Source organism: Colias eurytheme, chromosome 27 (assembly GCF_061535395.1).
Source record: "Colias eurytheme isolate Ceu_HAF_F1 chromosome 27, ilColEury1 Martin Lab GWU primary, whole genome shotgun sequence".
Lineage (NCBI taxonomy): Eukaryota > Metazoa > Arthropoda > Insecta > Lepidoptera > Pieridae > Colias > Colias eurytheme.
Window position 1 is genome coordinate 1,699,870 of NC_143006.1, and position 16,250 is coordinate 1,716,119.

A 16,250-nucleotide genomic window follows, 5' to 3' on the forward strand; every position below is an offset into this window, starting at 1 on the left:
GTAAATACGTTCCGCGATCTTTATACACATATGTGCTTATATTTTAAGGGAATTATAGTATAAATATTATTTGAATTCCCTTAAATTAAAATAATTTAAAAATACGGTTTTATTTTAAACGCAGTGTCAAATAATTTTAAAATGCCGCGGTTCAGTGAACCTACTTTCTGAAACTACGTCATTGGTTAATCGCGAGATTCTGCGCTCTGGTTGGTCGAAATAGCAGGCGTGTTGAAATCTACCAATCGCGTAGCTGTAGTCGGGATACAGCACGATTCCCGCGCCACCTGTCGCTCGAGCACGCCGGTTTCATTGAAAACCCGCCCGGACTGTTATTGACGCGCACGCGTATTAAGGCCCAACAAAGGGCCGAAATAAGAACGGTTCGCAAGTGAATCTGATGTATTTATGTCATAAAAATGGTGAAATCTGTGAAGTGGCGAGTAGAAATTAGGATATTCGACGTGTCGAATCATGACCGAGGCATCTGAAAAGTAAGTGTCGTCCGCAATGTCCAGTTTTTCGTCGTACAAGTCGCGCCCTGCGATGTAGGTAGGGCCCTTCCCCGGCCATTTTACGACCTAAGCATAGATGATTTATGATTTTCAGCTATTTCAGAGGCTCATTGATATCATAGCTAGGCTTTATTGGAGTTTTTAAAGCAGGTATAATTGAAAGCGTATGTGAAACATGAATGTTTGACCGCCGCCCTTAGGTCACCCTGCGATGTATAGCTATATTCTATAATCAATGACTGGTGGTTCATTCATTGTAATGTAGGTAGCAGTTCGGGGTCGTTTGAAGCTAGCTCGAATGAAACTGTTTTTGAATGAATTATCTTCGCTACGTATTTAATTGCGTTGCGTTGTTATGAGCTTGAAAGCTGATTTTCCGCGAAACTAGTTTTTGCAATATGTACCCAGACGATATTTAAAAACTGACGTTCGTAATTATATTATTCAAATTATTTTTTCCTGTATTAAATATACAATATAATACAAATACAACGTTAATTTAATTATTATTCAATTTAGATTTACGTGTTTAAAAGCACTTTAATTAAAAATTACCTAGGTACCTATTGACAATAAATTTTTTTTCGCACTTGATCAATACCTCGCTTTTAATAGCTTTTTAATTAATACGTAAAAAGGTCGTATGTCAATAATTACAATCACCAGTTCACTATGTACAAAACGTATTTCATTTTGACACACAATTTAACTAACATCCTATTACTGGTATAAAAATTAGCTGTTCCAATAAAAGAAAAATAATTTTAAACACATTCCTTCCATGCACTTCATAAGAAACCATAATTTTTTTGTCCTTTTACTAACTACCTGAACCTATAATGGGAAAAGGTAGCCAGGTAAATAGACCAAATAACAAGAATCCTAAGAGATACCTACATAATAGTATAAAAAAGACAGTTAATCTGCCATTCACAAATTGTATTTCTGCACTAAAAGATGATTGTACTGTTATCTTTGATAAGAAATTGCTATTTGCATTTCATAGGATTAATCCGTCAGTCCTCGGATCACAGACACAATAGAAAATCTATTGTGTCTCGGCCCGATCGGGCCGCTCGGTGGTCAATGGGTTAACAGAAGTCTGTGAATCTTTATTTACACTTTTTAAATCCATCTATTGAAATTTCATTCAAAATTTATAGCTATATATAAATAGCTGTATAAATCTAGATTCAGATTCAACTCAAATGCTATTTTTTGGCCCAACAATTTTTTTAATCAAACCAATAGTAGGTATTTGTATTTTCCCTAATACCTATGCATTTAATAAAATACATTTTTAAACTACTTTAGTACAATAAGGAAATATTATAAATTCTTAATATGTGTGTGTATGTATTATCTTACAAGTGCAATGTATGATACATAAAGACATTTTAAGTTTGAAAAATGAGATGTTTTGCGCGAAGTGACAGTAGTACCCACCTCAACGCTTCGCTTATGAGGCGTGCAAAATTTAAAGAATGCTGAGTAATTGTGACATGAACATCAATATTAAACACTCTTTTCAATAAAATTTATATTTTCCTAGTTTATTAAGTACAATTACTATTCATACTTTGTGATTACTATCATCTTACTACAAAGTTACCTGAAAATGATGGAGTAGTAGCTCTTGTGGTAAAGATATTTGAATAATCTGAAAGTATTGTATGGTTGATATCACAATATCCATCTAAAACTTATAATTTATATAATAACTAGCTTGATTGCAGCTTCACTCACACAGTACCCAGCTAAAAAGCAACCTATGTCCTTAAGATTCAAATTCAAGTGATTTATTTGCTAAATGTAGACTATTATCTATCCCTGTACCAAATTTCATACCAATCTGATCAGTTGTTTTTGCACGAAAGAGTATCAAACATAACTCATTCTTAGCTACTTTCGTTGTAAATTGATTTACCATATTAGGCCAGCTGCATTGACATAAACACAATTACTAAAATGAAAATAAATAATGAATAACAAGTATATGGTTACTTTTGGTGAAAGCTCGATTGGTGAAAGTGGAATTATAGGATTGATTTTGCAATCACATCACACATTCACATTTTAACTTATTTTACTAAACCATATAAGAAAGGACTTGTTACATCTAGAAGTAGTTAGGAGTCTTGAGAGTGACATCTAGGCTACTTTTAAATAATTTGGAAAATCCAAAAGTGCACGCCTCATAATTTTTTTTTAATAAATATTTAATATTTATTAATTATTATTTTTGTTTATTTAATAACAATTAAACCACATCGAATCAGACCCTGAAAAATGAAAGGGTTCTATTCCTGAGCATACTCAAGCGTAAGAGAAAAAAAAAGACTCGATTAGTAAAGTATTTCGGTCGCTATCGTGTTAACAAGAAAAAGGATCCGCACATACAGACACACGGACGTCCAAGACAGAACTTTTTTAAACTGTTTTTAACTAGTTTAAATAACAAAAATGACATCAAAAATATCATGAACGTTAAAAATAGTGTTTTTTCTTAATATGTGTGTGTATGTATTATCTTACAAGTGCAATGTATGATACATAAAGACATTTTAAGTTTGAAAAATCAGATGTTTTGCGCGAAGTGACAGTAGTACCCACCTCAACGCTTCGCTTATGAGGCGTGCAACACTGAAACATCACATTCTTACGATAATTTTCTCCTCCTCTGTACTAATATTATAAAGCTGAAGAGTTTGTTTGTTTGAACACGCTAGTCCCAGGAACTACTGGTCCGATTTGAAAAAATCTTTTGGTGTTAGAAAGCCCATTTATTGAGGAAGGCTATAAGCTATATATCATCACACTACGACCTACCGGAGCGGAGCATTGCGGGTAAAACTGTGGGGCACAGCTAGTATTTCATATATTCATTCATTGTCCTTAGATTCTCTTCAATTGACATACTAATAATTGTACCATATTTCTCTTATGTCTTCTGTTGTAACTTTTAACTTTGTGTATCTTCTTTGTATGGAATATCAAATATGCTAAATATAAAACATTTCGTGAGCTTAATATATTTTATTCCTGTGAAAACGACCATAATCTAACAGGATAAAAATTATTACAGCATATACACTTTATCAGAAAAGTCAATTCATAGAACAGATTTCAAAATCATCTGCACTACTAAGAAACAAGTTTTCACTTAGGTTTTAAAGTCCCAAAATACATAACAAAGGTTCCAAGAGAGTGTGTTGAGAAATGACTAAGCAACATGTAATTATTTAATCAGCCGAAACAGGAAGGATCAAATTGTCTCAGCCGTTGTAAATTGAGCTATGTGCTATGAGACAAACTTTGTTTCTATATTAGTTTTATCAAGGTTTGAATGAACTAGGTATCTGCGATTTACTATTTGTATTACAATCTACTACTATAATATAAAATTAACATTGTAATTGTAAAATTACATTTTAGACCCAATTTTTTTTTATTATATGCAATATATAATATTACTTACTTATGCGAAAGCTATATGTACATAAATTTATTTATCTATCCTGCTTTTATAAATAAATACCTATATGTAATTTAAATTTCAAAATATTTGTACCTATGTAAGAAAAGTACACTATCTTTGTTTTGATTTGCCTTGATAACCTAATGTGATAACTTGGTTTCTAATTGAAAAAATTGGTCAATGAAATAATTCCTTACATTCCATAACAAATCTTGATGTTTAGGTATAAATCTTTAGATAGTAAAACGAACTCGATTTGGACAATCTTGCTCTTTTATACATTTTTTTTCTTTGGCTGTAAACTGTAATGTGTTTTTTCCATATTAGTATGATAATAACTAATAAGTAATGTGAAAGTCTGAATATCTATTACTAGCGGTCCGCCCCGGCTTCGCCCGTGGTACATATTTCGCAATAAAAGGTAGCCTATGTTCATTCTCAGGGTCTAAATATTGTCTGTGCCAAATTTCATCAAAATCGGTCCAGTAGTTTATGCATACATACATACATACATACAAACCTTTCCTCTATATAATATATGTATAGATACGTCACGACATGGGCATATCACCCATTTTGAATATTTTTCAGGAGATTTATCATGGCTTAACCAAAAAACTTAACAGAATTCAAACTGACTGCAGGCATTCTTTAAATCCTTATAAGACATAATCCTTATAAATTAATTAGTGAAGATTGCCAAACTAACAATATCCACATAATGCAATTAGGAATATTATTAGAAGTATTCTTACTAAATACCAGGTGTTGGTCAGTTTAACACAGTCTTCAATCTAATAATCTTAATACTAACAGTTATAAGTAGTGCTTACAAGTTTGATTAAAAACTAAATCCTAGAATTCAAGTCAGATAATTTTTCTATTTTCTTGTGAATGTTGAGCTTTAAAAGGAATCAGTGCAATATTGCTGAAATAAAATATGGAAGAGTAAGTAAGGTTTCTAAAAAAATATAATTAGAAATATCTAGAAATAAAAAATTACATTACAATTATTGTAGTACATAATAGTATTTATTTGAGTGATTTGTCATAATGAACCTTATAACTAAGCCTAATATTTACAATAGTAGGTAGGTACCTAAAAAAAATTGTTTCTCACAAGCTTTCAATCTAAGCTTTCAAAGCTCTGAGCAGAAAGCTTTTAAATAGTTAAATGATGTAATTTATTAATTATTGTATATGATATCTATATCTAATCTAGGTTTAGTAGTAAAGTACAAATATCTCTATCAAGCAAAGTATGAAGTTTATTTACAAATTACAAAGAACTATCTATAGTGTTTTTCAATGTGATTTTGCTAAAACTATGGTCACACTATCAGGTTACAATGCTATACAATGCTAATCCAAGGACTAAAGTATATGAAGATTGAATTAGACAATGCATGACGCAGACATACGTATCAGCTATATCACCACTTACCATTTAGGTTTAAGACACTTATCAGTTGGAAGAATATTTTGATTGTTTGATTCTGTGGTTAAATTGTATTATAATAAATCGCAAAACTTGGGTTCTTGTGTAATACGGATTACCTTAATTTCGTAATGGCATAACATGCATGGTTTTCGTATAAATTGAAAAACTTGATTTGGGTATATACTATATAATAATTTTAATATCATATTATACAGGGTGTCCCACTGTTGGTATACTAAGCTCAACGGAGGTTATAGTTTTGCATACGCTGAGTACGTAAAAAATACTTATAAAATTCCCGACGCAGTTTTTTTTTTCAAATAGATGCATTCTTAAAACTCTATGTATACACCCATAACAAGCAACCCGCCCAGCTTTGCTACCAGCACATGACCTATCGTTTAAGATTATGTTTTCATACACAAAATGTTAGCGAAGCGGTATATGCCGGCTGCGCGAAGCTAGAGAAGAAAAAATGGATTTTCAGGAAAAATTTAGCAAACATTTTTTGATGTAATTTTGATGTAAGTATTTTTTACGTGATCAGTGTTTGCAAAACTACAAGTCCCTACGCGCTTAGTATACCAATAGTGGGACAGCCTGTATACTCGTGAACTTCAAGAATGACGTAGTAGTAGTAGTAGTAGTAGTAGAAACTAGTCTCGGTATAGTATAAATTCGAAAGTTCTTATGAATGTATGTTTGATATTCTTACATGCAACATGATTGTATGGACTATGGATCTGTATGAAATTTGGTACCTAGATAGATTACAGTATGGATTAGCACATAGATTTCATTTTGAGTGGTTACTACGTGAGTGAAGTCGGGTTCCTACTTCCTGCTAGGTAGATTCATGCGGTTTAGATATCTCAAACCGAATCAACTTTTTTTTGTGCGAAAATAGGTTCTTACTTCTTACCTAAGTTCACAACTTTCATTCATTCAACCATATTTACAAAGTCGAATGCGTTTTTAGGGATTTTTTTTTTTGTAATAGGTACCTATTTCTTCTCAAATTGGAATTTTTGTAATTTTTTTTCCGTTTTCCTCCCCCAGTGTCTGCGTGGTGCGTGTCCGCGCGCAGGTGATGTGTCGCGACGAGGGCACGGGCGGGTGGGTCGCGCTGAGCGGCGGCGGGCTCGCCGACGTGATGGTCGGCCGCCGGGAGGGGAGATTTGTTACTGGTTAGTGTGGAATCTATACTAACTATGCATTTTATTGTATTATATAATTACTTCTACTCAATCTAATAATTGTTATTTTCTTCTGTTTCTCAATTTATTATCTCGCTTCTTTGCCTTCTCCCCGTGGTTGCCTGGCAGAAATCACTGCATAGTGATAAGGCCGCCCTTTGTGCTTTTGTTTATTGTAAATTGTTATTTTATGTACCTGGTTTATTGCACAATAAAGTGTTAAATAAATAATAATAAACCATACTAATATTATAAATGCGAAAGTAACTCTGTCTGTCTGTTACTCAATCACGCCTTAACTAGGTACTGAACCAATTTGCATGAAATTTGGTATAGAGATATTTTGATACCCGAGAAAGGACAAAGGATAGGTTTTATCCCGGAAATCCCACGGGAACGGGAACTATGCGGGTTTTTCTTTGACTGCGCGGGCCGAAACCTAGTAACTAATAATATAAAGCTGAAAAGTTTGTTTGTTTGTTTGAACACGCTAATCTCAGGAACTACTGGTCCGATTTGAAAAATTCTTTCGGTGTTAAATAGCTCATTCATCGAGGAAGGCTATGGGCTGTATATCATCACGCCAAGACCAACAGGAGCGGAGCAATGCGGGCGAAGCGGGGCACAGCTAGTATATATTAAAAACGTAGGAAAGTCAAAACAGTACATTGAATTCTTTTTTAAAATAATACTTGGGGTGTCTGCAATATATACCGAATAGATACCGCTAGTAGAAGAATAATGCAATATGTAAATAGCTTGTTTTTATGCTTAAAATATTATTTTTAAATGTCCATGGGTTGTTTTTATTCGCACTCTTCGTCTATCTTTATCATACACGCACACACACATACACACATTTTGTGATTAACGTTTCACTTTTTGTTTGATATTTTCGCTTTTTTATGCGTATGTCTATCTCCGTGTTCTTTTCTTCACACACTGTCACACAAATTGAGTGACGACTCAAACTGTATTTAAAGTTTTCGCCCATATTTTATTCATTTTGAATTTCTCTTCACATTGACTACACACACACAAATCGTGTTAAAACATATTCGTTTTCCTCCAAACTGTTTCGCTTTTTTGTTGTTTTCTATTTCCAACATATAATTATACATTATATATTTATAATATTTATAATTATAAATTATATATTTATAATTACCTAATTTGTTTATCAAGAGTCGTCTCCCCTGGCAGGCGGCCAGGCGGCGAGCGGGAGCGACACAACATCGGCGTCGGGCGCGGCACCCGTGCTGCCCTACGAGTATTATATACACGGGAAACGGATTAGCGATAATACGGTAAGTAAAAAAAAATTGGCAAAAAAGCAAAAAAAAATTGTTAAATTGTAGGGTACCCTCATTTTTTCACCATTTCAAATTTTTTGGAAAATTTGACCTGTCTAATACATTTTTATTACTAGGACTTTTTGATGTTTTACCTTTGTTAATGATTGGGAAAATTAATCAGCTTAAATCATGGTATCAATTGCAAATAGTGTCATTTTCAATACTTGCTTTGTATGCACAGCATAGATTACAAATTAGTAAAATACAACGTCATAATTCCACAAAAAGCTATCCTCATAAATCGCCTAAAAGGTTGTCAAAAATGTCCGATTGAAGTTATATCATTCATTGATTATCGCCTTATGTCGTAGTAGTAATGTTCAAAATCTATTGCATCGCTCATTAGAAAACTGCCTAATACCGGCCGCGGCCGCGGCGGCAGAGTCTTGTATACGACAATTTTTGACGTGACAACGTGTTATAATTCGATAGCGCTGTCTGCACGCACGAAAAAACATGACTCATGCGGAGTTACCTCGCTCTGAGGCGTTCCATGTAGACTTGAAGTGCAAGCGAGAGCGCGGAACGAGCGACAAAGAAACACACGTTACGTTGTCACGTTCAACTATCGTCAGTAAACCGACTTTACAGACAACCAATTTTTTAGCAGGATTATAAGTCTAGTTGTTTATTGTTACAAAAAACATTCCAGGTGGTCCTCGAATGCACGATCCAAAAGGACTTCCAGTACCACAAGGTGATGCCAACCTTTCACCATTGGCTCACTGAGGAAAAGCGTTTCGGTCTAACGTTCCAAACGGCGGCCGACGCGCGAGCGTTCGACCGCGGCGTTCGGACCGCGCTTGAGGAACTGTTAGACGGTAAGCTGGGGGACTGGGTGCTAGGGACTTTTGCAAGTCACTTATGAAAATGACATCCGTAGGTGACATGGGAAAATAGCACGCATGAATTATGTGTGAAAGTAAGAAAAGTTCATATACAGTGAATCAGGACCAATGAAAGGAAGAAATGATTGAAAAATACTTAATATTTTTGTTACAGTTTTTCTAGTCATAATTAAATGCTAAAAACACTATAGAGTTTTATTGCCGCTTATATCAACCTGCTACTAACTGAATTTAAAAAATGTTTTGGGTTTTATCACTTAAAGCTAAAATTCTTTAGTAATATTGACAATATAATAATTTTAAAGCTTAATTATTATAGTTTTTCAAAGAAATCTAAATTTGGTCCTTCGAGCTAGATTTGTTGTCGATAAATGGTTATAAATCTGCCTTGAGCCGAATTTAAACGGGTAATGCATTAAAATGGCATCGCTAAACGCTTAGACGTGAACTAATTTATCTAATGTGCTTTCTTTTGCTTCCCTTCTACCGTATACTGGATTCCTACACGGTACGTATTTTTATTTATTTAATATCTATATTGTTTATAATGAAAAAATTTATTGCTATTGTGATAATGACATGAATGAAAATCGTCAAAATTAGTCTAACGTTTTCAGTTATCATAGCTTTAAATTGTGGCTATTTAATAAAAAGAAGAATTTCATCACAAATTATCACCATACTTAAAAGAAGCAATATATTATTATTTAATAACTCAGGCCCCGGAATCACAGACAATAGAAAATCTTTTGTGTCGTGGCCCGATCGGGCCGTTCGGGGCTCAATGGGTTAAATATAATAACTATATATATTTACATTAAGTAATTAAAGATTTTTAACGGATTTGAAACGCGATTTATTCATTATATTATTTTCCCGACTTCTCGTCTGCTTTTGAATACTGAAAAACTGTATTAATTTTTTAAATGTTTTTATTAACCCATTGACCACCGAGCGGCCCGATCGGGCCGAGACACAATAGATTTTCTATTGTGTCTGTGATCCGAGGACTGACGGATTAAAATAGACAAAAAACCTACAACTATTATGTTATATGGCTTCAGGTCTGGGTGGCTCGTGGCCCTCACACTATTCGTATAAACTGCGAAACCAAGAGCGGAAAGACGACGACGAAGAGAACAATATATTCGAAGTGAGTATATTTAATTATTTTACGTTTTGAACATAATTTCTTAGTTATATGGACTTTTGTAAAAAAAAAAAGTAGAATACGAAGAAATTCAACAACAACTTGCCAAGCACTCGATTAACTAAAAAGAAATCAAACTTAAAAAATAAACAGATATTTTAGTAGCGTTAATCGCATAATTCTGTCTTATTGATATTTTATATCTTTTTTAGAGTTCCGTACCGTAACGGTAAAACGGGACCCTATTACTGAGATTTCGTTGTCTGTCTGTGTGTCCAGGCTGTATCTCATAAACCTAATATTTTCACAAATTACGAATTTCCGTTGCCGCTATAATAACAAATACTAAAAAATAAAAAATATAGGTATAATATTCCGTCCCCATAGTACTGAACCTTTTCGTGAGTCCGCTTGACCGTTTTTTATTTTATTTTCTCAAATATAAACAAGAAAATCTTAAATTTCCAGTGCCTCAACCTGCCAACCGACTCGCGGTCCAGTTCGGAGAACTCCACAGCATCCCGTCGGCCACGAGATGATTTACAGACGCCGATACTCTCTGCTATCACTCTACCGAGGCATCCCCGCGGTTAGTGTAACAGCTATACTAATATAATATACTTATATACTAATACTTATAATACTAATATACTCAAACTCAAATATTTATTTATTCAATTACTTCTTATACAAGGAGACTGCGTTAAAAACAACCGATTTCAAACTTGCACTTGCAACATTTACAAATACAGACAAAAATGCTCATAAAATAAAAACTACTGGGCCTATCCGAATAAAATTATGTTTTATGGGAATTGAATTTTATGGGACCAATTCGACACCATCCCGCATCGAACAAAAAAAGAATAACGTAAATCGGTTCAGAAACCTCGGAGTAATCGGTGTACATACATAAAAAAAAAACATACCGGCCGAATTGATAACCTCCTCCTTTTTTTTGAAGTCGATTAATAACCTCCTCCTTTTTTTGAAGTCGGTTAAAAAGTACTTTTGAATCGTCATTACATATTTTAACAATTACCACCGATTCGGAAAGCAGTATCTATGGAGAAGAACCGGCAAGAAACTCCATAATTGCTCTTTTCTGTCTGTCTGTCAGCTATAATTAAACGAGTATCTTAGAAGCAACAACTTAAGAGCTTCTAAGCGCTAAGCATACAGGAAAAAAAACGAACAATACAGAAACTATCTACAAAACGTTCGAAATGGCTCATGCAAACATATTTTCACAAAACTTTTCCCGCGAGCGGTAAGCTACTGTAACCGCAAAACTTCTAAAAAAACAACACCGCCTTCAAATTGTCAAAACTAGACAAAATTAATATAGGAAGACACTAGATTCGGTTGAAAACTCGCAAAACCGATATGCGGTTTCGGTTTTAAATGGACAAATATAAGGAGGGTGATTTGACCTTCTAAAACAAAATTTACAGATACATTGAACAATTTCCTATTAAATCTAATATTCTTCTTATTAAATAAATATATAAAACCTAATTAATAATTATATATTTATATTTCAGAATCGCTAAAACAGTACGAAACTCAATTCGCGGAGAAATCGATAGAGGACGATCCAGATCGCTGTCCGTATGTTCAACTGTCTGCTGTAAGTTTGTTTTTTTAACGTGAAACTTTTATTACACGCGACATGCGCTACACAAAGCAGTGTTCGGAACCGTTCGAACAGTTTCACTTTTACCGTGCTTTCATAAAACCACACAACATTTTTTTATTAATTATTTATTATTTAAGTATAGATATATACATTTTTTCTATCAACAACAAAATACAAGCAAAGTTTTGGTGGGAAATTTATATTAAACCTGCAAAACAAGCACCAACAAGTAGATTTTACGTGCATTTCAATAAATAATTATGCAACTCCAAAAAAAAAATCAATGTCACTATTTTATAAGAATAAGAATAATTTATTTCGCCAAAAGCCAACAACAGATATAATGAAAAGAATAAGGAATACAAAAAACACAGAAAAAGACAAAAGTGTGGCAGACCTTTAGCAAAAAGGGGACCAACTCAGTATTAAGCTATTTTATTTATAAACTCCATAATTGACTAGAATCTTTTGAATTCACATAACATTTATCATGCACATAGGATATATTATCAAACATGAAGCTTCAAGTGAATATGCCTGGAAGAAATCGCTGATAAGCTATAAGCTCACCTTATGTACTTTACATACAATCTGTATAAAAATATATTTTATGTATTTTAATTTTAAATGGTGTGGTACAATAAATAGTTAAATAATAATAAAATAATATTATTTCGTAGGTTCACGAGTACACGTATCCACAAGTGAGTCCGGGCGGCATCATTACATCAGAGAAATCATCGCCTAACACCAAGCCAGCTTTGTTAAAGAGGGATTCAGGTACAAACCTACGAAATTATTCAATATATCCATACTAATATTATAAATGCGAAAGTAACTATGTCTGTCTGTTACTCAATCACGCCTTAACTACTGAACCAATTTGCATGAAATTTGGTATAGAGATACTTTGATACTCGAGAAAGGACATAGGATAGGTTTTATCCCGGAAATCCTACGGGAATGGGTTTTTCTTTGAAAACGCGGGCGAAGCCGCGGGCGGAAAGCTAGTAATTTATATATATAGCTTACCGCCCGCGGCTTCGCCCGCTTTGTCTAAAACATAATAAATTATATAATAAAACCTTCCTCTTGAATCACTCTATCTATTAAAAAAAACCGCATCAAAATCCATTGCATAGTTTTAAAGATTTAAGCATACATAGGGACAGAGAAAGCGACTTTGTTTTATACTATGTAGTGATCAGCATATTAATAATGTATTGTTTTGGGGCTGATTATTCAATCCTTGGTTAAAATTTATTCGTCGAATAACATATTAAACTACCATTTCAAAAATGTATTCTAATTGTCCGTATACTTTATTAGACGGATACATTTTAACCAAGGATGGAAAAATCGCCCCTTAATAATGTAAAATCACAAACAACAAAATATTTACAAGTAAGAGACTTGGTCCGGAAAGATTAGAATGTGTATTAATATACAATACACTAGTATATAATTATAGGCCATCCACACGTCTGCCGAACAACGTGACAAACAACAAACACATAGATAGGGACAGCACTATACAAAGAAAAGAGATGTACTTATTTCCTTCTCGATACTCTGTGTAGCGCCGACCCTATGTGTTCGTTGTTTGTCACGTTGTTCGGCAGACGCGTGGATGGCCTATTAAATAATCTTCATTATGTGTAAAAACATGGAAAATTAATGGCAAATAATAATTCCAGGATCTATAAAGAAATGCTCGTACAGTGGACCGCCGCCGTTACCAGACAAGAAACCGGCCGAAACTTACCAAGCTAGATTGAAATGCAGGTAGATATAACATCTAGGGCCGATTTTTCAATGCTTGGATAAAACTTATCCGTCCAATAAAGTATTACACGATAATATTAAAATGTCACGTAAACTGTCAAATACGGGCAATTAGAATACGTTTTTAAAATGGTAGTTTTATACATTATTCGACGAATACGTTTTATCCAAGGATTGAAAAATCGGCCCCCATACTAATATTGTAAAGCTGAAGAGTTTGTTTGTTTGAACGCGCTAATCTCAAAAAAAAGACGTGTGGCACTCGGGGACTGCCCCGGTAAAGCTATTGCATGCTATGCCTTCAAGCCACACCTCCGCGCCCGTCCCCGTGGGGAGCGTGAGGTTTTTCGTTACGGAATTTCTCGATTCGGTCCCCGCGCTCAAGGCCCGCGATAGAAGCTATGCAATAGCTTAAAAATTATTTTCTCGCATTCGTAATTCTATATGACAAATTAGTCAACGGCGAAAACATTTTTCTATTCAAACGCTACTCATTTTACGGTAAGGATTTACCATTTATTTTTAAACTTTTTGAAGTGAAACTTCTTTATCGGGGTTGGACAAAAATTTAGTGTAACATTTTTGCGTTACGCCGTACGCGTGACATTTTTAAGGTCATAAAGAAGTTTCACTTCTTACGTGTGTACTCTAGTACACGCATACATTTTTTTTTAATAACATATTTAATTATATTTTCAGACATTGTCACGAATGGTATTTAGAGAGTGCAAACGGGAATGGCGCTTGTGAATATGCGCCTGATTGTTTCAAGTCTTGCATCGATCATGTCAGCTGTATTCAATGTGCTCAGGTAATTTATTTATTATATATGCTACAGTCAAAACCCTGAACCAGTTAATATCCTTATTGACGGTTATTAAGATTATTGACTAAGGGCGCCGGTTAATATCCTTATTGACTGATTTTATCTGACAAAATCAGTTAATAAGGTTATTGACCGACACCCTTAGTCAATAACCTTATTGACTGATTTAAAGAGCAGACATTCAGTCAATATAGGTTTTAACCAACGTACTGAATAGATTTTAGCACTTAAATCTTTCTGTAATGGGCAAGTAAAACAATTTCAGGGTTCAGGGTTTTGACTGTAACATATACATATACTGTATAATATGAGAAAATAAAGTTAAGGTATTGTCTGTCTGTCTGTTCGCGATAAACCCAAAAACGATTGCACCAATTTGTTTTAATCAATGGACAGCGCCGTTCAATAAATTATATAGAACAATAGCGGTCCGCCCCGGCTTCGCCCGTGGTACCTACATGTTTAAACTATCCTATCTCTCAAGTTGGATCGAACTGCACATGGTGTGCGAATTTTATTATAATCGGTTAAGTGGTTTAGGAGTCCATTGAGGACAAACATTGTGACACGAGATTTATATATATTAAGATTGACAACAAAATTTTTCCACAAAAATATTTGATTATAATATGTTAATTATTTCTTAATACTATTATTTTATAATTTCAGTGTATGCTATACCACTGTATGTCGGACTCGGAAGGCGATTTCGCGATGCATCCCTGCGCTTGCGCACCGCCAGACGAAAACTGCACTAAACGGTACTAAATTGGATTATTTTTGACATAAATAGTGAAAAAATAGATATAGATAATATAGGGAATGGAATATTTTGAGTTTGCACCGCCAGACGAAAACTGCACTAAACGGTACTAAATTGTGTTATTTTTTACATAAATAGTGAAAAAATATAGCATTATTACTAGGGAATGGAATATTTCGAGATTACTTTAATAGTTAAGTTTTATTTTTGCAGTAAATAATGTTTTTCACTATTTTTATTCGTAAAATTGTTACAACTATTGCTTTCACTATCTACATAATATATTATTTTGTATTATGAAAAAAAAGATTCCAGAATTATTCTTGTTTGTAGTATATTTCACGATTTTGTAAATCATTGCTCATTTTTGTTATATTTTCTATCTTTTGCAATTGATTTTTTTTTTTAATTTTTCACAATTGCGCTACATAGCCGAATTTATATTTACAAAGCATTTGAATATAATAAAACTAATTAAAAGCACACATTTATTATTCCTTCAAGCGTAGAGTGAACAGGTACCTTCTAGGGAAGCGCGTTCCATCTTAGACCACATCTCAGCTTAACATCAGGCGAGATTGTGGTCAAGCGCTTTCTATTACCAACAAAAAAAAAATTCCACTATTATAATAAAAGCAATTTCCATTCCAGCTGGATCGGCATAACCCTCCTCAGCCTGCTAGTCCCGTGTCTCTGGTGTTACCTGCCTCTCCGCTGTGTGCACCGAGCTGCCCGCTCGGCCCGGCTGGCTGGGGGGCCACACGCTCCCATCAGGAAATAGTGCACTAGTGGAGACGGGGGACGGTGGGAGTATAGGGAAATATACAAGAAGAACGATGAAAATATAGTAAAATACACAAGAAGATGGTTTAATAGCTTGGAAAATTGGATTTACGATGGAAGAACGATAAAAATATAGGAAAATACACAAGGAAATGGTTAAATAGCTCGAAAACATAGTAAAATACCCAAGAAGATGGTTTAATAGTTCGAAAACATAGTAAAATACCCAAGAAGATGGTTTAATAGTTCAAAGATCATTTCATAGCTTGGAAATGTTTTAAAGGTACGGTGAAAGAATGATGACAACATAGTAAAATACCCAAGAATATGGTTTAATAGCTTGGAAAATTGGATTTTACAAAATGGAAATACATTTGGAAGGCAAAAATTGGACTTTTGTGAGTGAATAGTTAAGAATGAGGTGGTCGATGGTCTTTAAAGATACTTTACTGTGCAGCTTGTACACAATAA

At 33.9% G+C, this 16,250-nt stretch overlaps 1 protein-coding gene across 2 annotated transcripts; it reads left to right on the top strand.

The window, feature by feature from the left end:
• Positions 1–285: 285 nt before the first annotated feature.
• On the top strand, positions 286–15,821 carry Spred (Sprouty-related protein with EVH-1 domain). Of its 2 annotated transcripts, none has more exons than XM_090117157.1 (12): positions 286–494; positions 6,494–6,621; positions 7,834–7,937; positions 8,638–8,806; positions 9,898–9,986; positions 10,452–10,572; positions 11,528–11,613; positions 12,303–12,402; positions 13,320–13,407; positions 14,107–14,218; positions 14,903–14,994; positions 15,648–15,821. In XM_090117157.1, the coding sequence occupies exons 1-12, from the start codon at positions 475–477 to the stop codon at positions 15,775–15,777; spliced, it is 1,239 nt and encodes a 412-aa protein (XP_089973283.1). In that variant the 5' UTR covers positions 286–474; the 3' UTR covers positions 15,778–15,821. The 2 variants fall into 2 exon arrangements, with proteins under 2 accessions (XP_089973283.1, XP_089973282.1); XM_090117156.1 differs by having other exon boundaries at positions 288–494; positions 7,816–7,937.
• Positions 15,822–16,250: the final 429 nt, after the last annotated feature.

What these genes read in the sequence shown, in the direction of transcription:
- Spred (XM_090117156.1), top strand. Translation starts at nt 475, where the DNA reads ATGACCGAGGCATCTGAAAA. An exon ending in TCTACCGAGGCATCCCCGCG is followed by an intron (nt 10,573 to 11,527) that starts GTTAGTGTAACA and finishes TTTATATTTCAG; the next exon opens with AATCGCTAAAACAGTACGAA. An exon ending in GACGAAAACTGCACTAAACG is followed by an intron (nt 14,995 to 15,647) that starts GTACTAAATTGG and finishes TTTCCATTCCAG; the next exon opens with CTGGATCGGCATAACCCTCC.